Here is a 22,958-nt window from a genome sequence, read left to right as displayed (position 1 = left end):
GCCACAACTCCTGCAACCACATCAATACTCAGTTCTCGATCAGGTCAGCTGCACAAAGGTTCATTAAATATTTACAGGTGACATTTTTCTGACTTGTGACAACCAGGATCAAGATAACCATCTATTTTCTACAGCCACTCTGTTCAAATCAGTTTGAGAAACCAAACAGGAAAGAACAAACAGCAACAGAGCCCACAGGCAGGTTTCTGACCAGCTACAAATAAAGTTTTTACCCCTTGAAAGCAACAGAAAACAGCCACAGCTAGAGATTTTTTCAACAAATTCAGCACCTCTTAAAAGAGTGCAGTGCACAAATTTCAGGTCTAAGAATATACAGAATAAACCAGCAGTCAACTTCTGATCACAGTAGTTACTGTAGATGTTTTGTGAAATGGCCAGGTATGGTAATGAGCTGAACTTTTAGGACTAAGCAACAAGCAGAAGAAAGAAATCTCACACACACTGTCATACCTTTCCCACAAGAGGTTGTCTCAGGAGAAGCCCTGTGAAAGTTATTTCTTTGTGTGTTGTGCAAAGACTTTACTTGCACTACCCCGTATCTGGCAATGCACTAACAAAGCAAATTTCTTGTGTAAATGAGATTTAAATCACACTGCTGTGCTGAGAAGGTCACCACTGCCAAGATAAACAGACACCAAGCCTTAGTTTGTAGATTCAGACACGCACAACTATTTGGCAAAAAGGCTTCCACCACAGAAATTTCAGAGTTAAAAATAGAAGGTGAGCTTGAGAATAGTAAAGTTTTCTCCCCACAATCCTGGCATTTTATTCCTTTTCTGACATATGAAAAAAGTGGGATAGCCAGCCCTGAAGAGAGCCTGTTACTAAACCCACATAATTGGTACACTGACAGAAATACAGGCTTCCTTTACCAGAATCTTCTTTGCTCTTGTACCCAGGGGCTTCTCTAAGCACCAGTTCAGCTTTCCTGCCTTTGCAATGCCTGCCCCTCTGCAAGGGCTTTCACCAGCCCCCCCCCACAGGCATTGATGGTCTTGAACTGAAGTGTGGCCTGTATTTGGGAACACAGACACAGTGCCCCCAACCCCACAGAACACAGAGAGGGCTATTTTGGTAAAGTGGGACTTGATTTCTTTGGCTGAAGTATCTTCTCTTACTTATTCATGCCTCATAATTTCTGTGGACAGAGCAATTTCTGCAGATTAATGAGAATTAAAGTTGAAAGCCTTCTTTGGTGTGTGACAGGCACAATGCCATGTCACCAGCCACAAAAACAAGCAGAAAAGAGTTTCCTATATCTTACAGCAGGCTAACAGAAATAACTGAGTGCCATGGAGCTGCTTTCCAGACCAGAATAGCTCTACCTCAGAGCTGTTCAGAAACGCTCCAAATACTTGGTGAACATGCTGACATTTTAAAAAGAAGTCACCCATACTTATCTTTTCCAATTATCTCCATAAATACATAAAATAAATTCCTTGTTAAGGTCAAACACTTCTAAATATCCTGGTTGATGTAAGCAACCAGGGTTTGCCTCACCAGGTTTACACAAGATGCTGGCACAGACAAGAAAAAGCAGAATGCCATTTTCCGGGGGACACTGTGGGAAAACACTCATTGCCTAGTTATAAACAAGGAATCACTGTATTTCACTCAGGTGATACCATTCCCATTCCATTGCCTCACAGAACCAGTACCTACCCATAAAAAAAACAACCAGATGCTACAGGAATGCTGACTTCACACAGGATTTTCTCACAAGTGAAATGAGTTAGTTACAGATTAACTTTGCCCCAGAGCAGCAGAGCAGACATAAGAGATGAACACACAACAAGCCTTTGTCACTGGTTATTTTTGCTGCAACTAAGGCCATGCAGAATCATTTGGGAAGGCCTACCCTACTGCCACGCTGTGCTGAACGTTCAGCACACTGCTTCCAGTATGTGCTCAGCGTCAGTGTGTGTTGTCTTTGTAGCAGGTCAATCTTTAAAAGTGTACTAGCTACTTTAAATAGAACTGGAAGGGCAAGAAAACTCAAAGTTCTTGAGCAAATATTTTTCTTTGCTGGCACCTAATGCTAATATCTTGTGCTAGCTCTGCTGTCTCCACCTTGAGCCAGGGGCAGAGATTAGCAGGAGGCATTCAGCAGTTGCGGAGTTCTGGCAGCTCTGGCTACTTTGTTGTGGTGGTAAAGGGAATCCTTGCTGCTACTTCTGCTCTGAGTCTGGAGTAGAAAGGCAGCTCCCAGGCTCCAAAACAGACTGCCATGAGCTCCACCACCACAGCAGAGTGCAAACAAGGTGACCACTGAATGAACAGAACCTCAGCACATTTGCTCAAGGCCCCCTAGCAGAAAGCTCAAGACAAACCCCAGCTTTTGGCAAGCAGGAGAAATTTGTGTGGACCAAGTACAAACTGTACTTGGATCACTACTGTGCAATAGCACCATCACAGTTCTCACAGCAGTACAATAGGCTCAGATTAAAGAAGTAGTTAAAGGAATTAAAGTCAGGACTTTGTTTGAAAAGACAATCACCTGTGGATGACAAGCCACTGATGTAGCTAAGCCTTTGCAATGCATCTAACACCCCAGTATGCCAGTGACAGGGACTCAGATATTTGTTAGAGCATTAACATCAGCCAGAAATAGATGCTGAAAGAATTGAAGTTTTTGTTAATACACACAATGTTCACTGGGCATAAAAAACCCCCAAAATTCTGTAGGGGAAAGAGCTGCAAAGACTATTAATGTGTTCTGCACTGGGCTCAGAGATGAGATACAAAATCCCACCAGCTCTGAAGGAGGGAAATTGTCACCTCTAATATTTTCCTTTCCCTGTTCACATCATGTTGTATTAGTGGGAATTTCATCTCTTCTTCGTGTAGTAGAATTAAACATCTTTCAGCTGAGTAACTCCTTACCAATAATACAATAATTCTCTCTAACAAAACGAAATTAAACAAGCGCCACTCCCACACTAAGAATCCCGGGCCCGCAATGTTTTTGCAGTCGCTCCTCCAGCTCCTCCTGATGGCGAACAATGGGCACAGCACCCTAACCAAGGTACCGGATGGAAAGGCTCAAGTCATCCTACGCCAAATACCACAACAAACAAGACCTAAGCAGAGGGGCAGATGCACAAGAGGCCTTCTCCGGGTCTGTGACAGAAATTTCCAGCACCAGTCAAGGCCAACGGTTCTGCTTTAAACTTACTGTCCAACTGGCTTAGTGAAAGAAAAACAGGGAATGACACCTATGGAACAGAGGAGGGATGTCAACAGTGAGAGTGGATCAGGCTGGCAGGCCCTGCAAGACAGGAGAGAGATTAAGGCAGCCAAGGACATAAAGTCTGAAAACAGCTGAAGATGTTCGAGTGAGTCCCATTTGTATATATGAATATAGTATCGAGCTGATGAATATAGTATTCATCAGCTCAAGAACTGATACAGCTGCCTGGGGTGCCTTTTAGAAAGGAAAAAAGAAAGGAATCCAAAAGATTGTAACAGAGAGAAAGCACATGGGAAAACAAAACACACAGAAGTACCCTCTAGGTAACAAACATTTTATTTATTTCTTAAAGAAACTACAGCTGTATACGTGATTACAGAATTATGAAGCACTGAAAAACCAAAGGAATGAAATGGCCTGGATCCAAGCACTAAGGACATCACACCTTGTCTTTCATCGAGCCGTCACTCAGAAAAATCACATTATCTGAAAATAAATTTAAAAAATTAACCTTGAGCTTTGTTTTGCCTTGTTGCAAGCCTTCACACCATGAAGCTCAGGTATTTGTGTTAAAATAAGTCGCTAGGATGTGGATTTTGGAACGGAATAATAGTTCATTAAACAAAAGCGTCCAATACATGGTTCTTTCTCTACATCCCCTGAAAGCAGACAATTCAAGGTGGCCATATGTTCTATGAAACAAGTGTGCTAAAGCTGATGAAAAGCTGCTGAACAGTCAAAGGTATTAGAAACATTTTAAAATAATGGTTCATTCTTTGACTACAATCTCTATCAGTTACAGCTTATTTCCTTTTTCTTCTGTCATGCTCAGTCTGCACTACCATGTCCACAGCTGCTAGGACTATGGGAAGCTCCTACTTCATCAAGCCTAAGGAATTTCTGAAGCACCTTGAGACTGGGCAGTTTGAACAAGAAACCATTAGGAGAATACTAATTAAAAAAGAGAATTGCTTCTCCCTTCCAATAACTTATAGCACTGCTAGCTTTTAAAGAGGCAGCAGAAACATCCAGGAATATGAGTGTTCTTTTTATTTTTTTTTCCCTTCCTTTTCCTCTGTCCTATTTTTTTTTAGCCATACTTGTGCAACAGAAATGTTTGCTCTACTACCCAATTAATTTATCCCTCACTCAAAAGCAACATGGTAGCAGCTCTAGCCACAATAAAGATGTAGGATGCTCAGGCTATTTAAAGGGTCCAGGAAAAAGTTGAGTTTCCTAGTTTTCTTTGTTGTGTAATTCCAAGGCACAAGCCTACTCCTTTATCCATTCTGTGGGGTAAGCAAATGACACCAACAGTTTGCAACTGTATACTCTCATTTTCTGTGTGTTCACAAGCAGTGCCAGAGGAAATCTTCTAGTACACACTGTCCATGCTCTCAAAATCCCTGAGTGCAGATACCAAGGATGAAGACAAACCAAGCTCCATTTCAGAGGTCCTCCAGCCCCTTTTCATTTCAAAAGGGCAAGGGGCACCTTGGTGCTTTGCACCTTACCTGCTATAATTGTTGTGGCCTGTCGCCTCACATTGTTCTTGTCTGTATATTCACCATAATCTATCTTCCCTTCAACAAAGATTCGAGAGCTGAAAAAAACCCAAGAATTTGATTTTGGTCAGAGAACTGTGCTGCTGTTTTCCACTCTGTAATCATAGACTGGTTTGGGTTAAAATGGGACCCTAAAGACCATATGTTCCAACCCCCTGGCCGTGGGCAGGAATTCCATCCACTAGATCAGGCTGCTCAAAGCCCTGTCCAGCCTGACTTGGAACACTTCCAGGGATGGGGCATCACAGCTTCTCCAGGCAGCCTGTGCCAGGGCCTCACTACCTTAACAGTAAGGCTTACACCCATATATCCAACCCAAATTTCCCCTCTTTTACTTGGAGCCCACAACTCCTTGTATTATCACTACACTTCCTTGATGAAAAGGCTGAATTCAGAATCTGATTCTAAGCACACAGGCTTTTGTATCAGCTGTTTGTAGCAGCTCTGCTAACCTGTTTTATGGCACCTGTATCTTACTACAGTTCCTGGTCACCATAATTATTACAGTTGTCCGATATTAAGGCATTAAATCCTCACCCACATTTGTTATTCACTCACCCTTTCCTCACATACTGATAGGTGACATCCCTGAGACCCGGTCTGAAGACGGAGATCCTGTGCCATGTTGTCTTCTGACTGATATCACCTGTGGGACACAGAAATTACAGAGCTGGATTCCAAATCTTCTTTGCGATCCAAGACTCAGAAATTAGTTTCAACACATTGGTATTCTCAAATTATGAGAAGTGATTTGAAAACAGAAGTATACTAGCACTCCATCTCCCACTTCACTCAGAACAAAATGTTCCACTTGTCTGCGTCCAAACAAAGTCTTGTGCAGAAGCACAATTCAAACTAAAACATTGCTTTTTCTGTTAAGACAGTGATCATCTTATTAACCTTGATTTAACCTTTAAATAATCTTACTAGCTTCATTTGGCTGAACAGATTTCTTCCCTCAGTTCCCTCTAAAAAATATTTGTTTCTTCTCCCCTCAGACACTCCATACCAAATAGAATTTGGAGAATGAGACATTTGCAGGTGCAAACTGATGACAGAATCAATGAGAAAATTATCTTTTCTTTATTTTTCTCATCCTGAAATACAAGTAAGAGTATGAACCTGCCATGCCTCTGACAAACCCCACCAGTGACAGTGACAAACTACCCACTCAACACCATCTCCTCTCCTGAGGAAGGCAAACAGCAGATCTCTCTTTAGTATATGCTGTTGGAGATCAGTAAGAGACACACAAATGCACCAGCATCTCTGCTGACATCAAAGGAACCTTCCTGCACCCCAGAGATTTGCAAGTGTGGTGCTACAGGCCATGCAGCCATGACCTGGGACATGTTGCTCGTGCAGACTCACCTCCCTGGCCCACTTCACTATCTCCTGTCCGCCACATCTCATTGGTTGCAAGGGAAAATATGGTAACAGGATTTTTTCCTTCCACTTGCCTCATGATAGGGTCCTGTCCAACCCGACCAAGCAGCTGAACACGATTCATGGCTGAAACAAGAGAGAACACAGAGACATACAGGTGAATTATGATGCTTCTAAGCATGGCAAGCCATCAGTCAGCAGCTTTTCTCAAGGGCCAGGAACACAACTTTCTGCACCTCCTAAGCACTTTTTAAGCTCTAGTGACATTTGGCTTTTTTGGGCCCCAGCAGATGGCTGATTGCGCCTGTAATGTCATTATCACTGCAAAATAACTGATTTAAAAAGCCAAAGGTTCTTTATTCTTTCTGCTCCATCTCTTTCACAGACACATCCATGTACCACTTGAGACAAATTTGCATTAACTTATCTTGACTTTTGTTTCATAATGATAAGACACACGCACAGCAGTACCTTTGAAACAAAGTTGCATTACTATACTCCATCCTCAGAATAGCAGTCAGTTTTTACACCAGTAGCAGGCCTAGGCAGACACACTCTATCCCTTCTCCGTGTTCAAGGACAACTGGAAGAGGTCAGGGAAGTATCCCTTGTGCACAGTAAGCACGTGAAGTGAATAGTGAAGGCTGAAACATGCCTAGAGCAAATCCTGCTGGGCCAGCAGCACACACACAAGTGCCCCAGGAGTCTGAGAAAAAGCACACAAGACACCTGAAGGCAGGTGTTAGAAACCATGCCAACAGCAGGCCCAAACCACTGCCACAAGAAGTACAACTACCTACCCTATAGAGGTGGTAGTCCTTGTCAGGGCTTTTTTCTTTTCCCCCTAAAGCGCTGCTTCACCTTACAGACTGAGACCAGATAGGAAACCACTCACAAGAGTCTTTGCTTGAAACAACACCTTCTTAGCTGCTACCCTGAGGAGCTATCATTCTCCTCCCTGCTTTTCTCCTGCCCTATTTCAGACACTCTAGAACTGAGATAAACACAATGAGTAACAACTAAACTACATCTCAGGAGTTACTTACATCTTTCAAGTACCAATGAGGTAACCGTATCAGATTCATGTCTTACAAACTGGCGTAGCACCTGAAGAAACAGAGAAATGTGAGCTTCCAAGACACAAACTATGAACAGCATTCACAAGCCTTTACACCTCATTTTCTTCATGCTTGTAGAAGTTCTGCAAGCATGTTCTTTTCCAGGTAACTAATGGGGGAACTGGGGAAAGAAATCTGTTCAGCCAAATGAAGCTAGTAAGATTATTTAAAGAACATCTTTTTAAATCAAGGTTAAAGAGTTACCTAGAAAGAAGTGTGCCCCAAAGCTATACCTCCAGGAATTATTTTTGGGACATGCAGTAACTACTGTTTTTCTGTGATACATAAATAGGAGGGGAGGAGGTTTGGCTGTTTGGGCTTTAGTCTTTGAAAGCAAACAGGTCTGACAGCTCTGCTTCATGCTCATCGGAGGTTAACCAGGTGTGCCCAAAAAGTACATCCATCCACTGGAACAAGCAGTGGATGCACTGACACCCTTACTCCCAAGGCAAATCTAGGACACAAAACTCTTAGTACTGCAAGTGGGAAAGCAGTAAAGGAACTGCCATTATTCCAGCAAATATTCCATCCTAGAAGAAAGGAGGGAAAAAAAAAAACAAAACAAAAACGCAGCAACGCTTGTGCTAGAGGTCCATGGGCAAGAATTGGCAAAAAGGCTCATTTCGCCTAACACGTGGTTCCAGGCCCGTGGGAGAGCTCACACTCTCTCCCCAAGAGCAGACCCAGCGCCGAGGCCCCGCGGGCCCGGCCGGGCGAGGGCTCCGGGCCCTGTCCGCCCCTCCCCTCCCCGGGGCGTTGGCCGAGCGCTGTTCCGTGTCCGGAGAGAGGCTGCCAGCCTGGCGGCGGGGCAGAGGGGCTGCAGCTGCTGCTCCCCCCGCCGCCAGCGCCGCCCCGAGGGGCCCGCCCCGGCCCCGCACGGCCCTACCTGCCACGCCGGTCGCCGCCACATGCTGCCGCCGAGCCTGCGGAGGGAAAAGCAGGGCTGAAGCAGCGCCCCAGGGAGCCCCGGCCCCGCCGCCCTCCGCAGCTGTCCCGGCGCCGCGCTGCGCCCGCGGCCGGGCGGAAGAGGAAAGGGCCGGCACGGGCCCCAGTTCCGGGCGGAAACGCGGCCCGGGCCCCGGCGGGAGCGGCGCCCGGCCCGGACACACGGCTCGCGGAGGGGAAAAAAACCAAACCCAACAAAATTCCATCACTCCATCGTCGGTTAAAGAAAATGATAAAACCTTTATTCGCACGAAACCGTAGGATCCAACAGTTAAAAGCCAGCATGTGCAACATCATAAAACAAACTGGTAAAACCTGGAAATAAGCGCGTTTCCAAGGTCTCCCTCAGAACAGCGCAGCGCTCTGTCCAACCAACACAAACAAGCGACAAGGACGCCCAAAGTGACGTTTACGGAGAGACGGGGAGGGGTGTATGAGATCTCAAACACGAAATAGATACCACCATTAACACGGACAGCTCCAAAAAGCTGGAAAAGCCCTTTCTAATTGCCCTCATCTTTGCTAAAGGGCTGCAGCTCACGGGCAGGCAGCGGCACCGCTGCGAGATACTGGAAGGGAAATGGGTCCAGACACCCAGCTCCCAACACCCCCGGCATGAACAAGGACACCTCCCCGACCGACAAAACACAAGTCGGGCATCAGGTTCTCATCAGGCTGTCAGAGCGCACCCGGTTACAAAAGTTTTGTTGCTGAAATTCGAAAGAATGTCTTTCTTCAACTCCCACTCGTTAAGGCGAAGTGTTGCCTATTACTCTGTTCCCCCTCAGTGAAACAGCACTGCAGCTGCATCCCGAACCCCCAGGACTGCCGTGTAACCAGCCTGGCTCCTGATGTGTAGCTAAAACTGGCTGCCATAGTCTCTGCCTACTTGCTCCTAGAAGGGGCCAGCTGTAGATGCTGTCTCCCCATATAGCCACTACCACCCCTCTAAAGATGTAGTCAGCCCTAGTGTTAAGACCAGAAAATGACCAATAACAGGGCCTAGCTCAAGAGAGAGGGGAGTAAAGAAAATGTCATCCTTTCATCACGGCAGACTTACACTCGGCCTATAGCAAGGCCAATTACACAAGAAATTAAGCAGGTAAAAGACTGAGGACAACGTTAAATCCCATTATCCAGCACTTGTAAGCCAGTCATTCTTTTCTCAGGCACCATCTCATAACTAACAGGGGGAACAAAAAAAAAAAAACAAAGGTAAAAAGAAAATGACAGGGAGACAAGATGGGGCATTGGTCTGTGCAGACCCCCTACTTTCATAGGGCCATTCAGCAGTCTTTGGACAACACAGAAATTCAGTAACCCAGAGTAAAGCTAAATGAGCGACAGCTCTTCCCTCCCACCAGACGCTTGCTCTTCTGCTTAGAAGAGGTTTCAGACTCTTGTAACTTGGCACTTCCTAAGGCTTGGTCCTTCATGAGGGTCTGGGCAAGGCGAGCTGCTTTAAGTTCCCTGCAGGGGGGAGATGGAAGGAAGAAGAAAGGAAGAAAACCATGTCATGCATGAATCCTCACCAACTACAGAAGCAAACTATGAACAATCTTGCACAAGAAGGTTACTATAATACTCCAGCGCTGCTAGAAGGGGGCAACTTCTCAGCCCAGAGGGTAACATGAAGGTTACTGTAGCTGTCTCTAGAGTTTCTGCTTCGAAAGGTAGGAGTCCTGAAAATTTATCAGGAGAAAACTATGTATTGGGTCAGCAACACGCTGGTGGCAGAATGAGGAACCCCCAGCTCAGTTTTTCTCCTGTTGTTTCTCTCAGATATCTGATAATGGTTTAACTTAAATCCATGTCATCTCATGCAGCACAAATATTGAAGTAAAGGCATGTGCTTCTTTTCCATTTCCTTTCTTCCCTGGTACTTGCTGTTCTTCCAGAGCATTCACTCTTCTGTCTACACAGAAAACCTACTCCTCAGTTTACTGCTGCACTTAGAGGGGTTGTGGGGCAATTCTTACATCCCAGCACCTCAAAACACTACTGCCAACAGCAAGGGGGAAAAAGGATATCTGCCACGGTCTGATATTTCTCTTCCTTCTGTGCTTAGCCCGCTATCTCAGAGCATTATCAATTCCTCACCTGCCCACTGGTTGCAGGTTGTATCAGCATTTTGCATCACCAGTAGTTGCAGGAAGCACACAGGTTCACTGGTGTAACGCAGCCAGCTCCTCCAAGCCAGAGCTGAAGCACAGCTGCTGCCTGGGCACTGAGTCCCTCTTACATCCCCATCATTCCCCCAGCTCCAGGCACAGGAGTTGACCAGGGATTTCTGCATGTGCAGCCTCCCAGCATTACCACCCTCCATTCATGGCTGGTAACCAGCATTGCTGTGCCCATGCCTTCTCCCCTTCATGCCCAAGCCAGCCCTACCTTTCCAGCATGGCAGTCTTGCATTTCTCCACATTTAGCTGCTCCTGGAGCTGCACAGCTTTTCCACACGAAGGGCGGAGAACAGGGTGTTTAGTGAGAGTTGTGGCAGAAGGTCTTTGCACTGGATCAGGGTGGATCATGAGCTAGAAGGCAAAGGAGTTCAGAGTTTAGCACTCCTGTCACATACCAGCTGCAAAAGCCTCCATCCTGTCAAGACTACTTCCTCACCTTAAGGAGCTCAAAAAAGTGGTGGGAAAGCTTCTGGGGGATGGGTGGGATGTTGCCTTTGCGGATGTGGTGCCACAGGACCCCATTGTGAGGCAGCGGTGCTGCCCCGGCTGCCAGAGCCACTGTGAGTGCCAGGGCAAAGATGTCTGCCTTGGGCAGGTAGCAGTATTGCTGCAGAGAGAAGGGAAAGGCATTAGAAAGGAACACCTTGCTACACTAAGCAAAGGTGAGCTGGGGTATGAGCTCAGAAAGAAACAGCCAAGCAAGTGTGTGTATACATATGGCATTGCCTTCACCACCCCAGTGAGCTGTTTTCTCCTCCTCAGGATGAAAACACTGGCAGCAGGCAGCACCATTACCCAACAGCATGCTGGCTTTCAGCTAGTCATAAGGACCTTGCAGGCTACATTGGGATCACTGCAGTAACTCCAGAGGATGGCTTAACACATGTGTACCTCCAGCCTTCACCACAAGGCAGTAAGCTCCCCATGGCCAGCTCAAACTGAAGACTGCATCTGATATGTTAGCCTAAGAGTTCCTAAATGCACTTGCAGCACAGATACTGTCACCTAAATACCTGAACTGAATAACACATCCAACCTGGTTGTTCAATACTGATTCCCTTTTCATTTGTTGGCCAGAGTGACAAAACTGCAGTCAGTTTAAGAGGTGTGCTGTGCCTCCCACCTCTCGATCAGTGTTTGTTTTACAAGGCGTTTGTCTGGATGAATAAATATATTCCTCAATGATCACATTCAGTAATTTAATCTCAGCTGGATATGCAAATCAAATGTCTTCAAACTGATAAAGGTTTTGTCTCACTGATCCCTCAAGGAGAATAGTCACAATAATCCAATGATAGCTGCTTATGAAGTACTTACATATGAAGCTAAGTATTTACATTGTAAGACCCACACCACTGTTGTTCATGATAAAGTGCTAATTTCACAGATTTCACAGCCAGACCAGACAGAAGAAAGAGATAAGGTGAGGAACAAGTTGGACTAATGTCTGCTCTACAGTTGATCTCTCCCTACTTGCTCTCCCACCCTGTTCTCCCCACTGCCCTGCTCTAGCAGTCGTACCTCTTGCAAAATCTCATTGGCCAAAAACCGTCTGTCTCCTTCCTCCACCTGAGGGTTTGCTATTGATGTCACATGTCCAAGGTCACCTGAGACAAAGAACAAGCAACTGAAATGTAATGAAGCAAGCTGAAGACATTCTCCAATAAAAGCTTGCATTTTATAGGCACCAACAGAGAAATACTGAGTAAGAGAGCAAGCCTGCCCCTAACTCAGGAATCTGCACTTGGAAACAAGCACATGGATTTTCCATGACTTGTCTTCTTAGAGGAACTAATTCTGGTGAGTAATTGGGGCATTCATGACTATCTTATCAGTTTTGTGTACAAGTCTCTTCAGCCACAGGACAAGGCAGTCTCAGGCAGCAATGGTAGCCCTAATCTTAGGCCAGTTGTAAAGGAGACTAAAACCTACCAATCTTATACACCACACCAGGAGAGAATTCATCTTCACTGTCACTCTCCTCCTGCCCAGCAGGGCCTGAAACTGCCAGCTTGTGACAGATGAAGATATTACCTGCAAGACAGAGAAGTTTAGCAATAAGGTGATATCAGTGGTCAGGCTGCAGCAGCCTGACAACTTTGTAAAACTCCCACCTGTCAAAGTAGTTAAGCTTTGCAGCCAGAGAAACTATGCACATGCTTCCCATCCATTAGTTAGCTTTCTGCCCAGCTCACATTCAGCAACACAGCTGGCAGAAGACAGTTGTATTTTTTTCATAAAATTCCTCAGTGAATTCAACTTTCCCCTCCCTCTGCCCTCTAAGCTAGAAGCCTAAAGTCAGCAGGAAAAAGGGGTTTCCCTCTAAGAATATTACCTATGTGAGGGGGAGCATTTCCCTGGAGGTGACCATCCTGAGCTTCGGAGAGGAAACCTTGTTGCTATTTTTGCAAGAACTTAACCCCACAAGGTAGGTATTACAAACACAAAACCTAAGTGTTAAGCAACAAGACAGCAGTAAACAAGGAAGTCCCCATCTTCCCTGGCAGCCCTACTTGCTCCACCAGAATGAAGGTGATTCCCACGAGCCAGGATTACAAAGATCATGAGACAGGAGTAAAATGCTGCCAACTATCAGAGAAGGCTCAATTTTAGAGCAGCAGTAGTGGCACAAATCAAAATAAAAATTTAAAAAAACAAACAAAACACAACACACAAGGCGAGGGCAAGGTCTTCTTTCCTTTAAAGCACTACAGTCAGTCTATTCAGAAGGATTTATTATAGGTTTTATCCCTGAGAGATCACTAGGAAAAGCCTCCACAAAGGAGGAGGGTGCTATACTTACTAGGTTTGATATCCAGGTGCACAAGGCCAGAGTTGTGGATGTATTTTAGTCCCATGGAGACTTGCAGCAATATTTCCTTCAGCTCTCCTTCTGGGAAATACTGCCCAAGCTTTGCATTTTCCAGCAGCACATCTTGGAGACTCCCACCTAGGGGAAGACAGTCAGTCTGAGACCTGGCAGAGGTTTTATGGAACAGCATGTTTGAAATAATGTAGCTGCCCAGAGCACTTAGAGGCTTGCTAGTGACAAACTCCAGCCACACCAGCTCTGTGTACTCTAGTGAGCAAACTTCGGCACCACCATTTGGCTCCAGCCTTTCCACTGCCCTGGAATGCCCAGCCTCCTGCTCAACAAGGATGAACCACTGCAGTTCTACCTCCAGCCTGCAGCTCTACATCCTGCCAGGAGGGCTGACCTGCTAATGATGCAGAGCTGCTGCAAGTGAACAATGGGAAAATTAATTGCTTCTGCTGCTTAGATGCAGAAAGCAGGTATAGGAATGGTGGAACAAGGAAATTCCCACTAGCAGATGTTTGACTGAAAATCATTAACATTCAACACACTTTGTTGGGTCTCCATTGAGACACTTTGGATATTTCAGAGCCAGAAGATACCATGGCCTCCATCAGCTTACTTTTTACCACCTCTCCTTTAGCCTCAGATGTTCAGCCACCAGAACACAAGCAATACATCAGTCCTGCAGCAATGAGCACCACACTTCACAGTTGCCTCCACCAGCTTTGAAAGCAATATTCCAAACAGCTGTCACCACTCTTCACCGAGCCCCAAAACTACAGGTGCAGTCAAAAGATGAACATTGCATATATGCCTTCAGCAACTCTTGTAGCTGAAGGTATCTTCCCCAATTTCTCTCAAGCAGTGGTATTGCTAAGGGTAAACTCAGGTAGGAATTTACCATTGTGCCTGCAGCACCCCATTTATCCTCTGCCGCATCATTTGCTCCAATCCTTTGCAGCTGTCAACCCCTTTCTTCTAGTCAGGATGCAAGATGCCTTCATCCTCAACCAGTCACTACCCACCTCCATCAAGAGGAGGTTCTTGCCAAGATACATGGCCCTTAAGCCAGCAGCTCCCGAGTCACTCATATCAGGTGTTACCCAGACAGTCCTGGCACAACTCTAACATCAGAACAGGCAATGCTTTTCCAGGCCAGCCAAAATAGAGACACAGTTTTCAAATCCCAGAACTGTGAGGGTATTCACTGCTTCTAAAACATCAGCACCACTCAGCTTCATCTGAAATTATGTGTCCTTACTGGATTCTCCACAGAAATGCAGCCCCAGGGCAGTTTACTTTCTTGTAAGCCAAAACATCCCACATTGAAGTGCAAAAGAAAGCAACTCTGCTCGTGCTGGGATCTCGGCCTTGAACCCTGTCCAGATCTTACCATTGCAGTGTTCATTCTGGATAATCATGTGATCGTCCTCTGCCCAGGCCGAGTAGTAGCGCACCACGTGGGGGTGGTGCCCCAGGACAGCGTGAGCATAAACCTCACGCAGTGCCAGCTGCCTAGGGAAGCACACACAGAAAAAGCAGAGGTGACAGGCTGCCAGAGGCTGCTTGGTACCAGGAAAGAAGCCCTGGTTTGCAGCCTTAAAGTCCTGAACCCCTCCGTGCTTCCTTTCTCTCAGGTTTTGACAGACAGACTGGCTCTCACAGCTGCTGAAGCACAACCAGCCCTTGCTCAAGTGCCCTGAGAAGCTGTTAAAGAAAATCATCACTGAGCAAGTCTTTTGTTAAAGAGGCAAAAGTCATCAGCAGCTTCAAAGACTTTTCTTTAGCATTCAAGACACCACAAGCTGGTCAATACAGATAAGAGTGGTGCTGGCCACACAGCAAGGCAGGGACAACTGTATGTCTGTCAAATAAACTTCTTGACAGTTATTGTAACGAAACTCTCTGGATGGACAGCAAGGTGTTCAGGTACACCATCCTCTCACTTTGCAGAGCATGTGACTTCCTCCTTCCCTAGACATTTATATCCAATAGTTGTATAGTGGTATCTTCCCCCACTCTCCCAGCTGTTACTTAGAAGTGCAGCAGCCAATTTTTGCTCACACCACCCATCAGATACCTTTAGAGCCACACTCCCTCCTTCCCATCACAGCTCTCAAGAACATGCCCATCATTTCAACTGGCAGTTCCCAGCAAGCACACTCACTCATCCGAGGATCCTGCCAGAGGCCTTTTGGAGCGTTTGATGGCATAAACACATCCATCAAGGCGTTTGATGCACTTGTAGACAGAGCCAAATTCCCCCACACCAATTTTTTCCAGTTCCAGGAACTCCTTCTTGTAGCGGGAAACCATATTGCTTGCTTTCAGAGTATATCTCTGCAAAGTCACAAAAACAGCAAAGACAAATGGGAGTTGAAAGACTTAACAGCTGTCATTGTTTTAGACATGTGCAACACTTGCTGTCACTGAGCACCCACATTGCTCCCTCTCCCATTCTGGATGTTTACCCAGGCACATGTGGAGGTGTTTGGCCAGCTATTCAAAGAGCAGTTTCAATTCTTGAAATTACTTTTCACTTGTTGTGTTTTTTTCTGACTACTTAAAGGCCATTTTCCTGGTTTGGCCAAGTTGCAAGGCTTGTTTGGTTGGTTTTATAAAGGCAGGACTTGTTAGCCATAGAGGTAGAAATTAAGAAGAAATTTAGTCTAGTTGGCTGTATATGCCTACATATAGGTATAACCCTAACTCCTTTGGTTACTGCCATCACATCCCTTCTCTTGACAACCCAGAGCAGTTCCTAGACCCACAGCTGATGGAGTCAGTCAGGGATGAGCAGCAAGCAACAACATCATACTGGCCTAAAGCCAGGACTTGAGAAGACTTTAGATCTATTGCCTATTTTGAGCTCAGGAGAGGAGCTTTGTGTGTTGGCTTCCTGTGACCCCAGCTATGCAAGAGCCACTTTACCCTGTCAGCTGAGGTGTTCTGCATCAGTTCAGGATCTCCAGGTTTGAAACACCAGCTGCTGACTAATGGCAGATTAGCTGGTCTCAGTGTATTGTTTGTATTTCCACTGATATCTCACCCAGAGACACTTTTTCAGAGAGGTTTGAAAGCTGGCAGAATTGTTGGAAGATAATTCTTGCTACAATAATGGTCACTAGTTATCTAGGAACTGCTAGTAGAGTGATGTCTACTAGCAAGGAAAATAAGTTAAGAAAAGATAAGCACTGGACCATGAAGTGAACAACCAGAGTGGACTAAAGTGATTTTTCTCCATCCTCCTGCATCCCTTACAGGGACAGCAGCTCATGCTGCACAGTGGTTTCCACAGAAACCACTGCTGTGATTGTTGTAGTTTATGGTACATGAGCTTACAGAGGAGATCCTCACAGCCAGTAAAATGTGGCTCACATGAAATAGCAGCCCTTCCCAACAGGTTACATTTCATAAGGCACACATATTTGACACTATTTTAATAAGCTTGGCAGTGAAAATACCTCCTAGTACACAATTTTATACCTATATTACATACTCAATCTCATTAGCACTCAAGCAGAATAATAGTTCAGTAATTCACAAGTTACTTGAGGCTTTCTTCTAGGTAAAACAGTAATTGTGGCAGCGCTGGATGTTGCCTGGTAGCAGATTTGCTCTGCAGGTGTAGTTTTTCCAAGGAGCCCATTTGCGTGCAATCCCGGTCTCCTCGGCTAGAGGGTATCGTTATCCTTCCATAAACCTGGCTGCTGCACCATTACAAAAAGCAATTCCACCTTTTCCAAGTTTGTCACCTCAAACAAATGTTCAGTTTCGACCTTTTCAGTCATAGCTATTCATCCTCTGGCACGGTGCCATGGTTTATATTCCAATAAGAGAATAAATTCTATCAAACACCAAGCTTTAACAAACATTTTATCCAGTTGGTGGGAGGAAAATGTATGGACACTCACCTTCGTAGGTAGCTCCTGTTTAATCTGGCTTCCTGGATGAGGATCATTCCTAGAACAGAAGATTAGGAAAGTCTGGAGTGTCATTTCAGTGCAGCAATCCAGCTGGGTTTGAAATTAAAAAACAAGCAAAAAAAATACCCAAGAACCTCCAAACCTTGCTTTACAGCCTAATCATGTATTTTATAGAGTTCATAAACAGGTTTTTGGTTGAGGTCTTAAAGACTGCAATTCCAGCTTAGGAATTCTTTATTTCCATTTAAAAGGCCTCTACAAAGCAATTTCAGTACTGCCCAAAGGACAGAGTGGCATTGTCCAGAGGCATCATTCTCTTTATTACTGGTGAAGCTGTAGCCATAACACTAAAGAGAGCTGTTGATCCCCCACTTACCTTCCTGAACAAAGGCAATGATTTATTTTTATTTGTATTTCTGTTACTTTTTTATGTCTGCTAACATTTACTCTACACCAATGAATACTACAGAAATAGATGATTCATTGTTAGCAATGGTAACAATGTTCAGATACTGAACATCTCCATTACTTATCTCCTTCCAACAGTGTGATTTCAGTCTGCTGCCTAGGAGTAGCTCACTTACAGCTCTCCTCTGGCCTTCCGTTTGCTATTAGGATGAAAGAGCATTTGTCGATAGGACTCCGGTGTAAAGGGATTAATGTTGACAAGAGAAGCTTGGGAAGAGTCATCAGAGTCAGCACGAGGAGTAAGCCTCAGATGTCGGAAGCCTTTGGGTGGGACCTTTGTTGCAGATGAAGGAAAAGCTGTCTTTGATAACAGGCTCTGTATCAAGAGAAGAAAACAAAAGTGGCAAATAAACCAGGAAATTTTTTTGTTCTTTTTGTTTTGTTTTTTGTTCTCCTGCAACTCAAGGAGAATTCAGCTCCCTTCCTTGGAATAGTTGAATCATTAAATCCCTGTGTCCCTAGTTTAGTCCCCGCAGTTTTCATTTTCCCCAAAGCATTTCATTCTTTGTTAAGCCCTTTCATACTCTATTCCCTGCTCACTTGGGTGAGGCCTGCAGAACCATTTTGGCAAGCACAGTCCTCAAGAGGAGCCAGCTGCTCCCTTTTCCCTCCTACAGAGAGGCAGAAATTGCATCATATGTTGCATTAACATGGAAGACCTAGTTCTGCCAGGCATGGACTGTTGCATCCTTTTGGTCAGGAGAGGTTTGCCAGGAGGTGAGCTAGAGCACCACCCAAATTTCCCTGCACTAAGCAGCATTAGGATAGGGGAAGTTGCTAGAAATATTTTTACACAGCGACGAGCAAAGCAAAAAGAACCCATTTCTCCTTATGAATGAAAACCAGAGTTTTCAGAATTTAAGTTCAGGAAGAACCTCTGGATCTTCTATAGTTCACCTTGCCACAGAACACAGGCCATTGTGTTTTGCTCACTAGTCCAGAACCTTGGGCCATGGAAAGCATAGACACCAGTCTTGAGATGAAGACAAAAATCTACTCACTCTGATTTGAGTCCTTCAGTTTGCCATCAGCTTTTAAAAAATGTGTTTGGTTTGAACTTGTTTCAGCTTCAAGAGAGTGGTATAAGGCCTAAAGGATTATTTAACATTGTACTTTCTCCTAGTTAAAAACCCTTTAAGAACACAGAAGTCTCCCTGTTGAAGATCAAGGTACTCGTGTCTTTTCAATCCCACAATGGTCTCACTATTATGATCCTGGAGCCACATCTCCACTCACATCTGGTGGCTCTGTCTGCAGTTTTAGACGGGGCTCCACTCTTATCCTTTCTGTCACTTTCAAATATTTTCCCAGATTTTTCTACAAGCAAAGAGAGAGCCCATCTTTTGCAGCATGCTTGAAAAACAAGACCTTTATCCCAGAAGAGAAAGCAAAAGATTTGCTTTCAACCAAAGAGATTGTTGATTTCATGCAATTGCTGCTTATGGGCTACAACATGACAAACTACAAGCAGCATGTTTTGAATCATCCAGCCAACAGGTTATCTACACAATGCACACCCTGAAAGCAGCCTTCACTACCTGCAGCCCATCTGGTCTGCAAAAGATTTTTATTGACCTCTATTGTGGTTTAATCCCTGCCAGCAAATAAGCCCTCTGCTTGTGAGTCCTTTGCTCACAACTACAATGCCTTCCTCAGTGGGATGGGGAACAGAAAAAGGGGAAAAAAGGTAAGACCTGTGGGTTGAGAAAAGAATAAGTTCATTATTAAAATAAAATATAATAAGTATTATTGCTATGAAAAGAGACAGCAAAAAGAGAAATAAACCCCAAGACAGACAAGTGATTCACAATTGCTCACCACCTGCTGACTGATGGCCAGCCCATCCCTGGGCCCTAATCAGCCCCTCCTGGCTAATTTCCTTCTGTTTGTATGTTGAGCACAACATTCTATGGTATGAACTTTCCTGTCTTTTTTCCTGGCAGCTGTCCTGGCTGTGGAACCACACAGCTGCTGGTGCTTCTGCTCGCTGGCAAAACATGGGAAACTGAAAAGGCCTTGACTTTGGGTAAACACTACTCAGTAACAACCATGCTTTAGCAACACTGTCCTTCAGCCCAAAATCACAGTGCAGTACCAGTTACTAGGAGAAAATTAATTCCATCCAAAGCAAGGACAACTTCTCACCGATGTTAAGGTGAGATTTAGAGAGATTTCTTATAAAGGGTCACTGCAGGAAATTTTTGGAGTGATGTCCTTTAGGCTGCTTTCTCCTAGGGTGTGGGAGGCTTTCCTCAGGAAATACTGCCACACAGTCAACCATATAAGGCCAGAAGATCATCCTTCTCTCCACATAAACAGGTTTTTGTAGGAGGACAGAAGTCAAATCCTAGCTCAGAAGCATTGAAGGACTGATCTCCTGTGTATCACTTAAGCAAAAGACCAAACAACCTATCAGTAGAGCAGGAGCATTGAGAGATGACCAACAGCTACACTTCACTGCAGGTCTGGACTGCTTGGAGCCAAGCAGACAGCAGAAATTATCTAGGAATAGAGAAGCTAGTGCCAAGTCTCCACCTGTGATTATTCAAGACAAAATGCAGTTGTCTCTCTCCAAGAAGTTACACATGAAACGGGCTGGGCTCATTCTCCCAAAAAACTGGCTCAGTAGCTGAGTTACATTTTAGGGCAGTGACAGAGGTGAAGAGAGGCTAACTTTCCCTCCACAAGCACACATTGGTTTGTTACCCCTTCCACAGGGGATTTGCTACCCTGAGAACAAAGGCCTGCTTTCCTCAGATTCACTTAGCAACTGTTTCACACAAAAAGAAAAACCACGGCACCAGACAACAAGCTGGTTGGAGCTGATCAGACTTGCCAGGCAGAGTACATATCCCAGCCATAATGCCACTTCCAATTTTCAAGACAAAACCCACTTGTATACAAAAACGTTCTGAACAGAGCAGCAAGTGCAGCTGTCCACCTCCAAGTTCCCCCCAAACAATGAGCTTCTTGAAAGGAGATGCATTTATCTCCCACAGAGGTGCTACAGACCTGCCATTACCTTAGGAGTGTGTGGGGTGTCACAGAGCTGCAGCTTTTTCCAGGTGATGTGCAGTGGTGTCTCAGGTTTACTCCAGCTCTTGTTCACAGGTGGTGAAGACTTCAGGGTGGGACTCATCCAGGCTTTTGTCCTGCTCAGGAAAATCTCACTAAGCTTTCTCTGAGGGGTTGCTGGCAGAGGACTGCTCTCTTGCCATTTCTGGAACTCTGAGCTTCTGGGGGGGCTCAAGCTCAGGGAGTCCTCCTCGTTTACACTTCTGTCTTCACTCTCTTCACCACAACTGGAAAAGTCCAGTCGCTGAATGAACTCATTGCTGTTGTCCCAGTCATCCATGTTACCACATGAAGCAGAACAGGTAGAGCTGATACTGGCCTATTTTGAAGAGAAAAACAACATTATTTACAGATAAACTATCTTCTTCCTTGCTCCAGCAAGGGCATCAGTTCTGCTGACCACAATCCTCAATCCCACAGAAACCTTGGTCATCCATCAGTGTAATTAGGTAGCATTTATTAATGAAGACCACCCCAGAATTACCAGATACAAAGCCACTCAGCTACTGCTCATGTAACAACAGATTTTTGCTTTTTGCCTTATTGGCATAAGTCAAATACAACTCAGAAGCCACTGCCTTTCCCAGTAAGTTTCCAAGAGAACTCCTCCATCCACTGCTCTCATCACACAAGGAAACACATCCTAAAGAATAACACACAGAGCCTCCACCCACTCTCTTCTACATTAAATTTCTCAGCCAGAGGGGTGAGGGAGGGAAATTCCATGCTACATACAGCTGTAAAAGCAGAGGGTGCCCCAAGGAGTCACCAGATACCCCACAGCCAGCCTCCCTCCTGCCCTGGAGCATTTATAACCACCCCACACCAGAGCCAATGCTAATGGGAAACATCTGGAGCTTGGCAGCACCTGTCCACAGTTGCCTGGTGGATGAGGAAATCTGTCTGGATGTGGATTTGTGGTGCCAACAACCAGCTCTGCAGGGAGCCAGGACTCTCTCAGTCAGAGTCATCTCCCTGCTCCTGCATGCTCGTCCCTTCTCCAGCTCCCTGGGGCTTCTAAAGGGGGTGGTGTTTGCTGACAGCCTGTCTGCTCCATAATCCCATCAGAGATCCAGTCTTTGTGGGCTTTACCCGTATAAGTTATTTGTCTTGTGGTGATGGGGCCCTGTGTTTCCTTCTTTAAGTCTGAATTTCCTAAACATCCTGCATTTAGAGATGTGTAAGTTTGGGCAAGCGTTGAAGCCTGCATGGAGAGGTCATTAGCCTAATTTATAATGTACAGACTTATGAATGTGTAATTTATAAGACTTCAGGAGAGAGTTAGGAGCCATGCCCAGGTCTCGGGATAGCTTCCCGTTTGAGGTTTCTAAGGAGAGGAGGGAGGAGCTGTGTTGGTGAAGGCAGTCCCAGAGGTGGGGCTGTTCTGTTGCTCCCTAGGAGCAGGTCAATGTCTCTCCTCACTGCACCTCTTTGTGAAAAACAGGAGTCTTCTGAGCCTTTGGGAACGTGCGTTTCAAAGTGGGACTAGAGCAAGTTTTAACTAATTGGGAACAAGGTACAGCAGCCTTTTTTCTTAGCCTTAGGGAGAGATGCTAGGAAAGGACATGCAGAGATTGGAAGTGGCTGCAGCCCACAGGAGATGGGTGCCTGGCAGAAGCAGCACCTGCTTTCCTTTGCACACATGAAGGGCAATCCCCACCAGAACACACAGCGCCTGGTCTGAGGTCTCTGTGCTCTCCTAACCCATTCCTGAAATGAAAAGTATGGCTATATGAGTCTGAAATTTCTTGTTAAGGTGAACATTTAATTTGAGACACAGATGAATTGTATCCAATTCACCAAGACAGCCCCAGGAGGACATGCCAGGAGCCCAGTACTGGTTGTATCTGCCCCAGAGGTTGCAGTATTTCTTGCAGGCACAGAGCTGTTGCTGCCATGCAGCCTCTCTTAGCCTAAAATGCAGATGCTGCATCTCCCTGTGCCATATCCTGAGCGAGGTCCAAAAGCCTGGCAGGGAAAGCAGTGGCTGCTTTCTGCTATGACAAGCTGTGTCTGCAGCATCTGGCCAGCTGAGATCCAGGACCACTTTACTACTGCTGTGATCTGACTGCATCAATCAGATGTTCAGTACCTGAAGCATTGCATTGAATATATTTATTCTGAAGAAATAATGTTTTTAGTCCCCATGACTGCATGTTTTTAATAACTAAGCAAGGAAATTTCTTCAGACCGGTTTTCAATCCCACCTTAAACAATTTTTAAACTTCCTCCCCCATCCCCACCTCAGGATTTAGAGGCAGTA

At 45.3% G+C, this 22,958-nt stretch overlaps 2 protein-coding genes across 2 annotated transcripts; both read right to left on the bottom strand.

Annotated features, from left to right (window-relative positions):
- Positions 1-3,531: 3,531 nt before the first annotated feature.
- LOC131573702 (single-stranded DNA-binding protein, mitochondrial-like) lies at positions 3,532-8,324 on the bottom strand. The gene is made up of 6 exons (XM_058827903.1): positions 8,167-8,324; positions 7,209-7,269; positions 6,148-6,288; positions 5,335-5,422; positions 4,726-4,814; positions 3,532-3,697 (listed from the first exon to the last, which is right to left on the bottom strand). The coding sequence occupies exons 1-6, from the start codon at positions 8,188-8,190 to the stop codon at positions 3,651-3,653; spliced, it is 450 nt and encodes a 149-aa protein (XP_058683886.1). The 5' UTR covers positions 8,191-8,324; the 3' UTR covers positions 3,532-3,650.
- Positions 8,325-8,445: 121 nt separating this feature from the next.
- On the bottom strand, positions 8,446-20,975 carry LOC131572961 (wee1-like protein kinase 2). Its single transcript, XM_058826420.1, has 11 exons — positions 20,643-20,975; positions 17,737-17,936; positions 17,141-17,189; positions 15,394-15,566; positions 14,620-14,741; positions 13,212-13,358; positions 12,341-12,442; positions 11,930-12,015; positions 10,845-11,015; positions 10,617-10,759; positions 8,446-9,695 (listed from the first exon to the last, which is right to left on the bottom strand). The coding sequence occupies exons 1-11, from the start codon at positions 20,973-20,975 to the stop codon at positions 9,539-9,541; spliced, it is 1,683 nt and encodes a 560-aa protein (XP_058682403.1). The 3' UTR covers positions 8,446-9,538.
- Between the last annotated feature and the right edge of the window lie 1,983 nt (positions 20,976-22,958).

Source organism: Poecile atricapillus, chromosome Z, assembly GCF_030490865.1.
Source record: "Poecile atricapillus isolate bPoeAtr1 chromosome Z, bPoeAtr1.hap1, whole genome shotgun sequence".
NCBI lineage: Eukaryota > Metazoa > Chordata > Aves > Passeriformes > Paridae > Poecile > Poecile atricapillus.
The sequence above is the reverse complement of the archived record's forward strand: the minus strand, read 5'-3'. Positions and strand labels throughout refer to the sequence as shown.